The sequence below is a fragment of the Doryrhamphus excisus genome, chromosome 5 (genome assembly GCF_030265055.1).
Source record: "Doryrhamphus excisus isolate RoL2022-K1 chromosome 5, RoL_Dexc_1.0, whole genome shotgun sequence".
Classification (NCBI taxonomy): Eukaryota; Metazoa; Chordata; class Actinopteri; order Syngnathiformes; family Syngnathidae; genus Doryrhamphus; species Doryrhamphus excisus.
In genome coordinates, this window is record NC_080470.1 from 12748229 (window position 1) to 12763144 (window position 14916).

General features: G+C 41.1%; 1 protein-coding gene across 2 annotated transcripts; it reads right to left on the minus strand.

Moving 5' to 3' along the window:
* Positions 1 to 119: 119 nt before the first annotated feature.
* rabggta (Rab geranylgeranyltransferase subunit alpha) lies at positions 120 to 14782 on the minus strand. 2 transcript variants are annotated; one of them, XM_058072283.1, is made up of 17 exons: positions 14632 to 14782; positions 14323 to 14367; positions 14100 to 14210; positions 13908 to 14032; positions 13631 to 13818; positions 13329 to 13559; positions 11835 to 11918; positions 11682 to 11764; positions 11510 to 11605; positions 10007 to 10112; positions 9220 to 9271; positions 9052 to 9140; positions 6784 to 6872; positions 6585 to 6701; positions 6394 to 6507; positions 5465 to 5552; positions 120 to 2989 (listed from the first exon to the last, which is right to left on the minus strand). In XM_058072283.1, exons 2-17 carry the CDS (start codon positions 14323 to 14325, stop codon positions 2841 to 2843), a joined length of 1725 nt encoding a protein of 574 aa, XP_057928266.1. In that variant the 5' UTR covers positions 14326 to 14367; positions 14632 to 14782; the 3' UTR covers positions 120 to 2840. The 2 variants fall into 2 exon arrangements, with proteins under 2 accessions (XP_057928266.1, XP_057928267.1); XM_058072284.1 differs by having other exon boundaries at positions 14323 to 14358; positions 14632 to 14751.
* Positions 14783 to 14916: the final 134 nt, after the last annotated feature.

The window sequence follows — 14916 nt, forward strand, 5'->3', positions numbered from 1 at the left end:
GATAACATAAACAGGATAGCAGCTTGAGTCAGATCACATTCCTTTCAAACCTGAACACATTTGTAAATAATACCAGAGCGTGTAATTCAATTATGGAGCCACACATGAACACAAGAACCTTTCAGGTAAGGCAAGTGATACAATTTAATGTTGTTTTTTTTTGTACATATATACGTGTGGATAACGGGCGTTATTTTTGGACATACAATAAATGGTTTTGCATCACCGTTGAAAACGTGCGACAATGTGTGACAACTACAGTATAGGCAACAACGTGATCATCAGGTACAAGCTTCCTGTGTTAAAGCAACAATAAGAACATTTAATCAAAGTAGCCTAATTAGTTACCGCCAAAAAAATCTGTTTAGTTTGGAGCTGCCTTTGTGCCATCCTAGCTGAACACTGACAACTCTAAAGTATATCCAAGTTTACTTTCTGTAGTATTGTCACTTCAAATTATATACAATAATAAAATGTGACGGTACTTTTGTAACACACTGTACATTACAGCAGTCTCTTGATTATTAATTGGTTCCATATAATATTTTTGTAGTTATGACACACCTATGAACCTGTTTACCATCTTTTAAATATGGTTTGAACGACTTCTAGACATGAAATAACGTTTGCATTACCCAATATACAGTATGTACGCCAAAACGTCCAGTCACAGAAACGGTTAATTCTCCTAGGTCATCACTCTGATCAACAACTGAACACATCAGTGTTGACCAAAAAAAAATAATTATTTGAATGTAAATCCTGTTTATGTTCAACTTAAATACTGTCTTTTGTATATATGCAGATAATGTCTTGTATGTACTTGAATTGCACTGTCATTATACTATTATGCCTTTGCACATCTCAATCTTACTATTTAATTGCTTCTTTATTATTTATTTATTTCTCAACTATCTGTGGGTATGTACAGTGAAAGCTAATTTAACCAAAGTCAAAGTCCTTGTATGTGTAAGCATACTTGGCCAATAAAGCCGATGCCGATTCTATATGTACTACAGAGGTACCTCAGTTGAGATTGTTTTCGGATAACATCCAAAATGTAAAAGTTTTGCTAAAATTTTGCCTTGGTTTGCGTTCAAAATGTGTGCGGTTTATTTACGCAGCCATCTTCAATCACGCAGCCGAGATTAAATCTTGCGATACTTGCAAGTGATCATGCAATGTATTGTGGGGCGTGGTCACCATTTTTAGAGCAATAGTTTGTTTATAGAGAGAAAGCCAGAGAAGATACACAACGTAACAAACACATGCGCCGCACAAAAGATAAAGGCGATGGTCAGCCCTGAGACAAGGGGGATACATGATTTTGTTGTGTTTGCTGTCCTTTTATGGATTTTACATTTGTCAAATTTGACAGTAGCACTATGGTGAACAAAATGCTGTTATATGGTTGTTGTCCTTTTATTTAGTTTTTTTGTGCAAGCGTGTCCACTACAGGTAAAATATTAAATATTAACTTCTCCATTTCATACTGTATGTCATGATTGTGACTGTGTTTTTTCCATTTGTAGTTATGTTTGCATTATTGTCTGCATGTAAAACTATAATTATTGTCTATAAAATGTGTTTTGTGTTCACATTTATGGGTGTCTGAAAATTGGATTGGATTTACATTATTTTCTGTGGGAAAATGGTTACAGTCCGTTTGGTTTGAGTCAGACCATCTGAAATGGATAATTGACATTAACCAAGGCACCACTGAAGGTATATATCAGAGAAAATATGATGTATTAAACACAAATAAGATGACAGACACCAACACTTTAGCGGTTCCTTTAGCAGTTTTTTTTCTGCTGGACAGCATACTTCCTGCAGTGGCTATTGTGTTAACTGTGTAATATAATGTCGACTTTAAATGGCTTTACACTAACATTGCCCAATATGGTAGCAGTATTTAGCAGGTAAATTAAGCTCTTATTTGTGTGTGTCACAGTACATGTATTCCTAACGGGAAGTAATGTTGGAGGCTCAGAGTCGGGTTTTAGCTTGTTGTGAGTTATGGCTGCCACAGCAACCTACATTATGATTGTGCCTGTGGGGAGATCACTTAAACTTGCAATAAATGCCTTTTTTGGCAACCACATCTGACGCTTGTCTCACCAAACACCAATAGGTAGTGGCCAATGTAGAATACCATTCACAATTAGAAAGCTTCATCTGCCTTGTATTTGTACTTTAGTTCATTTACTTGTGTAAATGGCAAAAGAGGCTACTCTTCTACTCCTTCTGCACTGAAGGAAACTGGTAACGTCATGCTGATGAGGGCCCAGCGGGAAAACCCCAATAATTTGCCCCTTGTCTGTCTTATATATCTATAATTGAATTTTAAAACACCAGCCATAAACAGATTTGGATGAGTTCCTTCAGCATGACCCAAGGATTAACCATCAATCATGATCTGGATGCAGAATTAGAGCTGCTCCATTCCCCTTCCTTACTGTTGCTTTAACTCATTTAAAAGCTTATAGAACACACAGATGCATCCACATACAGTCAATTTAGATCCATGACTGGGAGGGGGGTTTCAGCATGCATTTGGAGGTATAATGAGTCCTTCATTCATACGCACTTTCAAAAATGTAACAGTGGTGATGACTCATGCACACGCACACACACACACACACAATCAACAAATAGACTTTTCATTAAAGTTGTTTTGATATACGCCTTCAGAGGCATTCAGACGTGTGAAGGCTGTTTTGAATTTCTACCGAACAAGTGGAAGTGACAACACACTTGGAAAAACATCCACTCACTCCTGCCCGGCAGTGTCGGTGGTGGTAACGTTTTGAGTGGCAGCTCTCGACTCCTGCCCCTCATCAGAGCAGAAGACACGTGATGGCAGGCAGCAGCTCTGACAGCTCAGACTCCACGCCGGCCACCTGAGCAATAGGGTTTCCACGGAGATCCAGTCGCCTCAGCTTGGGGCAGGAGGTAAGAGGCTGGAGAGCTGCCAATGTGGAGATTTCTGCACAATTAGGTTAAAGGAGAAACCTTAAGGTGACGTGGTGTGATAAATAGGCCTCATCATCTGGGCTGAACACAGTCCAGTGACACACTAAATCAAAACAATCAGGCCAAACGGAGAAACAAATAGTAAACAGCCATGTTAAAATAGCATGAAATATAGACGTCTATACTGTAAATCATTTAAAAGCTGGTTGCATTATTGTTCACACCCTAAAGCCAATATGATACAATATGATGATCTACAGCAAGGGAGGACATATATCCCTTGGCTAACAAGTTCATATGGTGCTATTTTCATTGGCTCCATTGTGTGTTATTTTGCAGCCGCGATCAATTAGAAAAGCAGAGATTTATGGTGTAACTGTGTTAGTTAGGAAAGAACTACAGTCAGACGTGATCGACGAACGACAGAACGAGGAGACAATGGCGTCCAGTTCCAGTTTCAACTCAGCAAGAACGCTTAACGTTGGCTAACATTTTGTAATAAAGGTATATTATGAAAACAGATGGACTCACGCAATGTATAAGTATGACAAGGCGAGCACCACATTGTACGCTGACTAATGTAATGCAAATTAAGGCCATTCTCCCGATGATACCAAAGTTCACTACTCACAAAAAAATTTGGGGTGCTCTCTTCGTCTTTCTCTTTCAGCTTTTCCCTTCAAGGGTCGCCACAGCAAATCAACTGCCTCCATACAACCCTGTCCAACCCTGCATCCGTCTCTCTCACACCAACTTCCCTCATGTCCTCCTTCACTACATCAATAAACCCCCTCTTTGGTATTCCTCTCTGTGACACACTTAAGCTCAGTGACCACTTCCCTCTGAGAGCATCCTGTTTGAAGCCTAGCAATGGCGAGGTACTGTGAACTGTCGTCTTGGTCTCATGAGGTCAAAATGTCAACAGCATGTTGAAGACGATTGTTATAGTGCATTTTATATTGTGGAATGAAAATACACTATACATCTCCAGATAAACACCACAGGCACAGTGAAGCATGACGGTCATTGTAAAGATGGAAGACTTACGAGCAGCTCCAAATTGGCCTCAAACAGTCAGGCGCCCGCCACCGCTGAAGAGACTGACATTGAGGATGATGACGGCAAGCTCACACCCATATCAATAATAATGGCTTCACCAGGAGAAAATGTATGCTTTGAGTGGCCCAGCTGACCTAAATTCAATTAATAATGTGTGGGTTGTTCTGAAGGGGTTTGACACATTTTTGGAGTGCTTCTGCAAAGTCAAGATGCTGGTAAAATACTGTCATTAAAGCAAAAAGTGCTTCAACAAAAAAAAGGTATTTACTCTCTACATTCACTGTCTTTCCACACTAAACCTGTACAAACAAAGACAAACAATGTGTATACAACATAAGCACCCTAACCTGCAGAGCTCATTAATCCCCACTAAGATTATGAGGGGAAATGAAGCGTGAAGGGGAAGGCGTTGTGCTGACTTTATGATGCTGTTTGCTCTGTGAAATGACAAACTTGCATTTTAGTCACTCAAGCTATTAAGTCAGGGAGAAAAGAAGAACCGTGAGAGTGCCGCAAAGTCTGTAAACAGTATTTTTCCCTTACTTGCCGGCGCTCTTCACACACCATCAGATGCTATCAGTCTTCTAGTGGGGTTATAAGGCAGCACTGAGCCTGGTACTCTCTGGCTAATTCACACATTTCCTGAGTCACTGCTAACTGAGTGGGGAGGAAATAGAACACCAAACATCACTGTTGGCATCTACTAGATTCGATGAGTTGAGTTTGGCAAAAATCTCCAATCTCTAAAGAATTCCCACTTTGCAATCAATAAAATGCAATAAACAAACAGAAAATACAAGTTTTCTGTGGGCGGCATTAATGAATATTACCAATGACTGGAGTCACAGAACAGACATGCACTCATGCACCAATTCTAACAAGCACAATTCACTTCTCCACATGGCCTGATGCAAGCGGATTCTAAAACTCCTCCGTTTATATTTCTATATCGATTTGGATTAAACAGCTTCTGCTTGACCCATGCACAAGGGTTAAAACTAGTGTGCCATCCTTGCGTAATCAAATAAACCAAGGGGCTACCCAGGGCCCAGTTGCGGCCGACAGTTCGTTTTTTGTTAATGTTTGTAAAAGTTTGTACACCCCGATGTAAACAAACTAATAAGGCCATTCGCATTCTGTAATTTTTATTTTTAAAAACGCCCCTCACCATATTCTGAAAACAAAATAAATTATTGGTTTTATATGATTTGATATAGCAACAAGGTAAATGTGGCTATATTGCTCAAATATCTGAGCATATATCAACTTACATGGGATTGGTTTTTTTTTTGCATTTTTAATGCACAAAATGTATCAAATGTATCACATCATTCATCCTTCAGGAGAATTCCTGTAATAAAAGGTAATAACTACATCAGTCATAATTTGCTTGTCTCCCACAAGTGGCCAATAAAACTTGGAAGGATACTATTATTCTTCAAGAGGACCTCCTCCAGTTTAGGAAGGCAGTAGACTCCTTCCAAATGTTCTATGGAATTCTCATTCGCCTCCAAAACCTGTGGTGAAAGTCTGGGACATAAATTGCAAAGCAACATACCACAATTTCTGTTGTACAATATGCACCGCTGTTTAAGCCTTGTACATGTATAAGCCGCGCATGTCCACATCATAAAATGGCAAATTGTGGCGCGCACAAGTCCATGAGAACCAGGCAACTCTTTATTTGACAGGAGCCAATCATGAGCTAAGAGAAAACTCAAACCAGCTTATCAACCCATCGGAAATCACAGGAGGGCATTACTCAATAGAACAGCCTGACTGAAGGTGTCAACTGAGAAGGCTAAAATCCTCAAACGGTAACTTAACACTCAAAAGGTAGCTAAAAAAAAATATACCAATAATACTAAAAACCAACAACAATTTTAACTTCCTCCAATAATGCATTTCTTCCCAGCAGCGTAGATCGCTGGGCATGGCTGCCGGAGCGCTGAGCAAGGGAGCTCATGAGCCATGGCTAATTAACTGCTCTGCTGGAAAGAAATGCATTGTGAGAAGAAGTTAAAACAGCTGTTTCTTTTTAAGTTTTTGCATTTGTATATTTTGTGAAGACATCTAAGATGACACCGTGAGTCTTATAGCCCATGATTGACAAAGAAAGAGCTACCATTTCCTCACTGACTTGTGAGCTGCCCAGTATTTGAACAATTATTAGTAGTTCTGAGATTAGAACATGGTCATAAATTTGTCGCACTGCTGCATAAACCACAGGGTTCAAAGTTGAAGAAAAAAGTTGCGGTATTCCCACCGGAAATTACAGTACTTCAAGGCACATACTCAGTAACGCAAATATAAAGGAGTAAAGCACAAAGAGAAACTTTATGGCTGGATAATTTTTACCTCCAGGCACTGCAACATGGCAAAGTGAGCAGGAATGCGTCGCAGCTGGTTGGAGGACAGGTTGATATGGGTCACGAGGAGCAGCTGGTCCAAATGGCACAATGTGGTCAGGTTCTGTTGGGGATGCAAAAGCCAGCAGTGACTTTTTAGATGAGAATGATGGTTTAGTGTATCGATCACTCGAACCAAACCTTGTCAGCTACACTGAAGACGCGCACTTCGGCATACTCCATTTTCAAAATTGTGTTTTCGATCATGAATTTGCTGCACAGGTCACTGTAATAGGCCGACCGCATTGAATCCACTTCCTAAGGGAGAGGAGGTGTATAGTGTGTCAAATGAATTCATCTTCAGTTCAAGTAAATGGATACTAAAATTCCCTGTTCTCACTTTGAGAGTTTGGAAATGAGCGAGCGTCTCCTTCTCATATCCGAGAGGGTCTAGCGCCCTCATCAGTAGGATGATGGTCAGCAAGCACCCTGCAGAGGAAAACACAGGCATATAAACTCATAGTAGCGGTTAAGTAACGGGATTACGATTACCTCAGCCCAGGTTCGGATGATGAAACCACACACTGCCAAGTTAACGCAGCTGCTAGTGCCAATTTTGTAACTGACAAAAGCCAGATCTGGCTGGCCCAAAACCAATGGCGAGACCCAAACTATCTGCTCCCTTTCCTGGGAGGCAGCAGCAACACCATCACCACTGCAGCCTAGGACGGGTATGGGTCTGAGCCAGGTCCGGCTGATATTGGAAGCCAAGTGTTGACTTCTGAAAGAATCGTTTCGAGCTAAGTGACAGATGCATTGGCCAGAGAGCTACACTGATCTCTCAGCAGTGGGACTTAATTCATTCATGAACCTTCTGTTTATGCAGACTGCAGTTTTGACTCATGTGAATAACAACAGTGTGATTTGAAGTTGACTATATGATAGTGTTCTCATTTCAACATATGACATGAATATCACCAAAGCTTCTTCTGTACAGATAGAATAGGGATAAAAGTATTGAGACTCACAGGTTTTTGGCTTGTGCTGTATAAGGTGAGCTAAATAGGAATATTTCCGCAAAGAAGTTTAGTATTTTCAGCCTCTTTGGTTAATATATTTGTATTTGTACAGTAATTGCATTATGTAATGTAAATGTAATAAAACAAATTTGGGATTTGGAGTACCACTAAAAGGCGCCAGTGGAAGTCATACCGCAGTTTGAGAATTTTGGGGCTAGATCAATGGAGCCCGCCATCACCCCGTAATGACAAGCGGCAACCCAAATTGTAAAAATGTTTCAACTCAAATATATGTGATATTTAATGAAAATAAAATTAAATTGCAATTTGAATTTGACGTTATGCAAAATAACATGGTGTGCCAGCACTAGTTTAATGAATATTTCAGAAACAATATGTTTACAAATCAGAAACTCAAAATTATTTCAACAATAAGTGTATGTTAAGGACATGGTTTATCTGAACAGTGGAATCAGAACTACAGTCGGGCTTGGATGGGAAGTGAAATATGGTTGCCGTCGTGGATTCAGTGCAGAAGATCCAACTCTAACCACAAGAAATAATGTAAATCCAATTAAAAATGATGAATGAAAGGGATAATTGAACATTTAAGCGTACTTATACCTTAATTGAAGACATGATTCTTGACGTCACTGTTCCCAAAGAAACAATGTGGCAGCGAACAAAGTACCTTCTTCTAGTTATTTCTTGAATTAAATTGTAATTCTCACCTCTGCAATCCCAAATGGAGCCAAAGACAGTTGCTAGCGCCTGCACTTTCATAAAGAAGGTGAGAAACTTGATTGAATTCAAGAAATAACTCATGACAAAACAGAAAGTTGGTGTATCACTGCCACATTGTGTGTTTGGGAACAGTCACGTCTTAAATGAAGGTAAAAGTAACCTTAAATGCTCATTTGTCCCTTGTCATCCATTTGTAAAGGTCAAGTAAAATACCTCAGCAACACGACAAATCTCTCCAATCACCTACTAAGGCGCCATGGGATTTCACCCAAAGCTGACGATCCAGGCACCTCTCATTCCCACTGAAGACATGCAACCCTATAGCGTGGTTGAAAATCTGGGGTTCTGTGAAATGCAACAACCGCTTTACCGTCATAACTGGGAGTTTCCATTGTGGGTGTAATTTCCCTACGCAATACAACGCAAGTTGCAGAGGTGAGACTGCATATATCTGCAGCACCCCACAGTTTTCTGAGCAATTGATGGCACGTTAAGTCCCCACTCGAGATTCTTCCCCTCCAAAGCACGCTTGACAAAGTCGCCCATCAAACACAGCATGTACCTCATGGTGGATTTGCAAGGTGCATTCACAACATCTGGCAGTTTTTCACGACCCACCAGTTGAGGATCACTGGACTAGACACTTTGTTTTAGCCTTAGATCTTAATTCTTCTTCTCAGCAACACAGTTGTATGCTTCCAACAGTTTGAGGTAGTCTGTTCCCAGGGCACCTGTGTCGGAATACATATTCTCCACAAAGTCTAAGTTCTTCTAAGTGCAAACTACACCTTTGCTGCAAGGTGTTCATAAAACATATTTATTTATCTTTCTCTCAACAACGTCCCCATACTGTACATGACTTTCCAGCTTGGTGAAGGACAAGAACCAAAAAAAAAAAAACTTACACTTATTGAGTGGCTCCAGTTCTTGCAGCTGATTGCATGACTGTAGTTCAGACTGCAGCACAGAGCTCTTTTCCACAGACAGCTCACTCCTATGGAAGAATAGAGAAAATAGTCGATTCATCCTCGGAGGGGATGAGAGAATCGCTATCTCATGATCTAAATAATTACCTGAACAGTTCCTGATCAGTGGCGGAGTCACGACACCAACTCTCAGTTCGACCTGGGAAAGTGAACTTTGTTTTTAAAGCTTGCAGAACAGTTATGACAGTTTAAAATTTCACAAAAGGCGAGCCCAGTCTTTCTTGGTTGAAATAGATAAAACAATCACAAGGGGCACAGCAATTAGTAGTGGGAAAATGACACTGAAAGACTTGTTAGTCAAACTACTGTAATTTCCGGTTTATAAGACACTACTTTTTTCTCTTTGAACTCTGCGACTTAAACAGTGATGCAGCTAATATCAGTCACTTCCGATTCCACCCTCGGCCATGTCTATGTGGAATTTGCATGTTCTCCCCATGCGTGCATGGGTTTTATCCAGGTACTCCGGTTTCCTGTTGGTTAATTGGTGACTCCAAATTGTCCATAGGTATGAATGTGAGTGTGAATGGTTGTTTGTCTATATGTGCCCTGTGATTGGCTGGCGACCAGTCCAGGGTGTACCCCGCCTGTCGCCCAAAGACAGCTGGGATAGGCTCCAGCACCCCCGCGACTCTCGTGAGGATAAGCGGTAGAAAATGAATTAATGAATGCTTTGATGGTGAAAAATACATCTTTCCGATAGGAAATTCTGTTTTTGCTACCTGTTTGTCCTCTCCCTGTGCTCGCTACTCTTGACCAATTCCATGCCAACAAACATTAGCTATGGTTTATCACACGATACACACCCTTTCAGCCATTTAATCATTTAGGCCCCAAAAGACAGACAGACCAAATGTGGCAGAACATGCTTTACCTGTGTACAGCGCACAGTCTCTATGAATGTATTTTTCGGACCAGTGCACCGTCAGATTGTGCTCATTCGCGATGTCACAGATGGACCCAGGAGGAAGATCACATATCTGCGCAGTAGTTAAGAAAGTTTACCAGAGCAGAGAAAAACTCCTACCAAATTCAGACAAAAAGTGAGAACAGAGAGTTCAGATCTAATCAGACATGGAAGCACAAAACTAAGGGGGCTGTCTGCATACTAATGTGGCTCGTTACAAGAGACTTGGTGTTGAGGGATTTATTTCTGAAGCCACTAATGGCGGAACACTAACTGTTAGCAAATCAAGCTGTCTCAATCGCCCGCACCTCTCCAAGGATATTAGATTTATGCCACTGTTGGTTTGTGGTTTTGGAGGCCAGAGGACCAGGAAAAGTAATGGCACTAACCACTCTGAAGTGGACATTACCGCCGGGACCTACGCTAAGAACCTTCTGGACTCTCTGGCCTGTATCAGACTGCTGCGGTGAGTCCATGAGCGTGAGAGGCACATATGTCTTTGCATTAACTTTGCTCAGCGAGAAATAGCAAGAAAGATTCAGTTTGACGATTTTGGTATTAGTGCAGTGCTGGAGTGCAGAATGTGACAAAAGCGGAATAAAAAGCAAGTGTAACATATCATAAAAGTACATTTTGTGACATACTACAGTGTAACTGTGGCCGCGTTTTTTATGCTGATGACAAATTCCTCATTAAGTCAATCACAAATAAGAATGGTGCCCTAAAACAAACTGCCAGTCAAACCCAAATGAGACCCAAGATGTGATTAACTGACTTTTCCACAGGGTACCATTTGAGAGAGGACCTCAATGAGATCAGCATAACACACAAAATTAAGCAGGCTGGAGAACAGTGGTTCCCAAACTTTTTAGTCATGTACTCCTTCAGACATTTGACCTGAAGCCATGTACCCCCTACTCCTGCACACTTAAAAACTTAAACCTTATTATGTTCATCAACTTGACATATTGAAGATAATTGATTGGTTCATTCATTTTTTTTTACCATAGGTTCACTGGGACGGACAGACAGTCTGGCTATCAACTTTCAACTTACACCGCCTTCTGCTTGTGTGTGTGCTGCAGTGAGTCGGACCTATCTGAAAGCTGCAGGGAAATCAGACTTAATGGAATTGCACTTCACAAAAGCAGGACCCTCCCAAAAGACATCAGTCGTCAACATGTCTCGGTTAACACAGCAGTGAATGTGTCAGCATTCTCTGACAAGTTCAATAAATAAAAGCGAAGTTCTCTTGCTATAGAGGTAAAAGCAATAACATTCCATTTCAGTAGCACACAATCTTATCAGCATTCTGGGAGTATGTGAAGGGTGTCACAAGTATTCTGTTCAGGTATTAGGGATTTCACTTAACTTCAAAACAACCAGCAGCAGGGGACACAAATAATTCTAAGCGGTTATCTGATTAAACAGATTGGTACAATCATTTTTGGAATGGAGAGAAAAGGATACCCATACAGGACTATGTTTAAAACGTGGATGGACACTCCTCCAATCCACGCTCTGTGGCTGACCGTCAAGCACCAACAGAAGGCCACCAGACTGTGCCTAAAGAGAGAAGCAAAGAGGAAGGATACTGACGGGGGAGTTAAATAAAAATCAGCTCCGAAGTGAACAAACTCACGTTGACCGGCCTTGAGAAGGCGACGGCCACTCTCTCCCCGTCCCGGCTGATGTAAACACAGCTTATCATCTCTTCACGCTCAGCTGTCACACATAAAGAGAGTTGTATTAGGTTCCATTTGTGACCATAAAGGTGCAACAGGCATATACACACCTCTGCCCAGCAACCAACGGTAATAGAACCAAGCGCTCTGGTCATTGGGGTCGGTGAAGAAAGCATTCTGCACAAGCTCATATTCTGGACAAACAAAAACAACATTAAGTATAGTCAATAAACAATTGCAGTGTCAACATTATTTTGTTTACATGACTTTGTGGTTCAAAGCCAACTCTTCTCCTCCTGAACCACTGCACACAAAAGGGTGAAAATGTGTCACAACATGCATCCCTGCTGTGTTCCCTGTGCTGTCATTTTGCTGACAAATACATCACATGGTGGGTCTCTTATTGAACTCCAAAGTTTGATCCCATAAGTCGGACTGAATTGAAAAGACTTTTTTTTTTTTTTAAGAAAAAACACCCCCTTCAGTACCGGCCATTTTAGACAATTTTGACAGATTTCTCAACACATACAAAATATTGTGTTCAATTGTGTTCTCTTTTTTAGGAGACAAAAGTTAGTTTCTACCTTTTTCAGTTCTTTAGTGATCAGCAGTAGAAGATAAGTGTTTTGGGAAAATATCAGTTCCCAACAAGAAAAGGGCTTTTTGTGAAAAGATATATTTCAAGCATAACTTTGTGCTTGGTGTCAGCTCAAATATCTAAACAACTATACCACAACATACAAAACACAAAAAGGGTTGTTGTACATCAAAATGATGACCATGAACTATTTACAATTGTCACACTAAAGTGTGTGTGTGCACACGTTAGAATGTCCCTACAATGCTACACCTCTTCATGCTCTTACACTTCCTCCTAGCTATGCGAGTATGTTTTCACATGCAAAAGATCCATCCGCAGTTCTTATCAAATGCACCACCTGGCTGTTTTTATGGCCTATAACTGATCTAACAGTGATCTCTTTTAGTGTGCAGTTGCGCCGTCACCCCTTTTGGCCTTTAGACATATATATATACACGTCTTTGGGATTGGGCGTTTAGGTTCATAAAAAATTATAAATACATCTTTGGAATTGAATGAGTTAAATAGCTCGACAAAACGTCCACTGTAATTTGAGGGTGTTTAGTTGACTCACCATAGAATTTGGTACACACCTTTGACCGACCAGAACAGCGTGCAAGATTCATTGATAACGCGGCTGCCATCAAGCAAAGCATCTCTGCAGCGGCACAGGCGGAACTCAGCAAGTGTTCATAGGCCATTGACCGTTTGTCTAATGGCTATTAAACTTTGAGGAAGTCTGTAGCACACGTATGCAAGCATGTCTTCCACAGCATTTAGACCACAACCCATAGGGGTACCGCAAATGGCATTCACTCCATGTGGTGTCCTAAGAGTAAGATGAGGTTGACATTAAACTGTTTAATTCCATTCATGTGTAAATGGAACTAATTTCCAATAAAAGACTATCTTACTAATATAGCACATTGATAAGCAACTAACATATTAGCATGGTATCCCACTTTTAGACTCAGACTGCCCCCTGTGGGTGAATGTGATGTATTGATGGCTGCATAACTTTTACCTTTGAGTAGCTGTTCTTCACACACACGATGTGAGTGTGTTTGCGGCGAGGGTGGAGATGAGGCGGGTTCAGGAGACTCCGGGTGGAGCAATGGCAGTAGGGTGCTGCGGTAATGCCAACTGGAGTAGTTGGAAAAGTTGGAGCCAATCAGACGATGCGTAAACTCCAGCTCCTTTTCCACTGGAACGGCAGACTTCTTCACAACGATCCGGCGGTAATCCCAGCAGTGGACTGGTGGAGATAAAGAAACATGGAGATTAAAGCAGCAGCTCAGTGGGATCATTTTTAAAGACATCACTCACAGTTGCGGTCATCGAGGCTGAGGCAGCGATCGCACAGGCTCAACTCTCGGGACCAGTCCATTTGAGGTACGCGTTCCGAGACCCAACTTCGATGATGCCAGCTGCCGTAAGACTTTGGGTTCACTTTCAGGCAGGACTCCAGAAATGACAGCTCAGACTCGTACATCTTTTGCACTTCACTCTCATCTCTGAAGCAGATTGCCACAGAACCAACATATCATCTCTTTTAATAGGCTTAGTAGGCTTTTCATAGGAATCTGTATGGAAGAGTACTTACTTGACGGTCTCCTGGTGCTTGAGGATCTCTCTTCTATAATTCCATAGGGTTGCAAAGTCAGGATTAGATGATAGTAGCTGCTGGGTCAAGTGAAGGGCTTCTTCATCACAAACGCCCTCCTTCCTCTGTGATGACAAGCACAACCTCAGCATGAAGAGTTTTTCATAAGTCAGGGGTGTTGTCTTAAAGCACCTTGGAAAAACAGGCATCTCTTGCCGTTGTGTATATCTTCAGTTTCTTCTCTCTTTCCTTTCTTTTCTCCTCCTCTTGCTGGGCGGTGGATTTAATCTTGACTCTACCGTGCTGTCATAGTCACCAGGATTGATAATTCCAATGAATGGTTGCATAAGGTACATACAAATACAGTGCTCTGAATGATACGTTAGAAACAAACATGTTAAAAGAGATATCTCACCATGTTTTATTTTTTTGTGCAGACTTCTCTCAGTATCTGTCGGTACTTGCGAGGAAAGATATTTGAGGTTAGGACTGAGCAATCTGAGAGTATGTACATGTTGCTTATACTGAAGTCAACAAAATGAATACAAAGAATAGACAACAGTGGAGGGAGTTGGCTTGCGAACTAGCGCGTTACAAGTAAACACCAGAGCTCTTTCAATGAATGCGGCACAGAATGCAAGCACTCTTCGACTGAAAACAGAACAATGTTGTCATATATTGCGGCTAAATAAATCGTTGTATTGCGTATTGTGAAATAACTCACCTCTACCGTGCTTTGCCTCGCTTGGAGTGTTTTTTTAGACAAAAATTTGGTTTGTCATGACAGTCATCGGTGTTGGATTGTTGTACTTCCGGCTCATGAAAAAGACGTCACATGGTGCGACTCTGCGCCCACGGTAGTTTGCTGCTCTCTAGTGGAGATAGAATTCACTCCGGCACCACTGCTATTAAATTAAAATGTTGTATATACAATGGATAGAGAGTAATTACTGAATTTATTGATTAATTAATGCTCATTCTTATGCTTCTAATTCCATAGGTGTACTGA

Coding starts and splice junctions, on each gene's coding strand:
- rabggta (XM_058072283.1), bottom strand. Junction 13,819..13,907: donor AAGCACCAGGAGACCGTCAA/GTAAGTACTCTT, acceptor AATCTGCTTCAG/AGATGAGAGTGAAGTGCAAA. Junction 6,508..6,584: donor TCTTCAGTGTAGCTGACAAG/GTTTGGTTCGAG, acceptor CATCCCCAACAG/AACCTGACCACATTGTGCCA.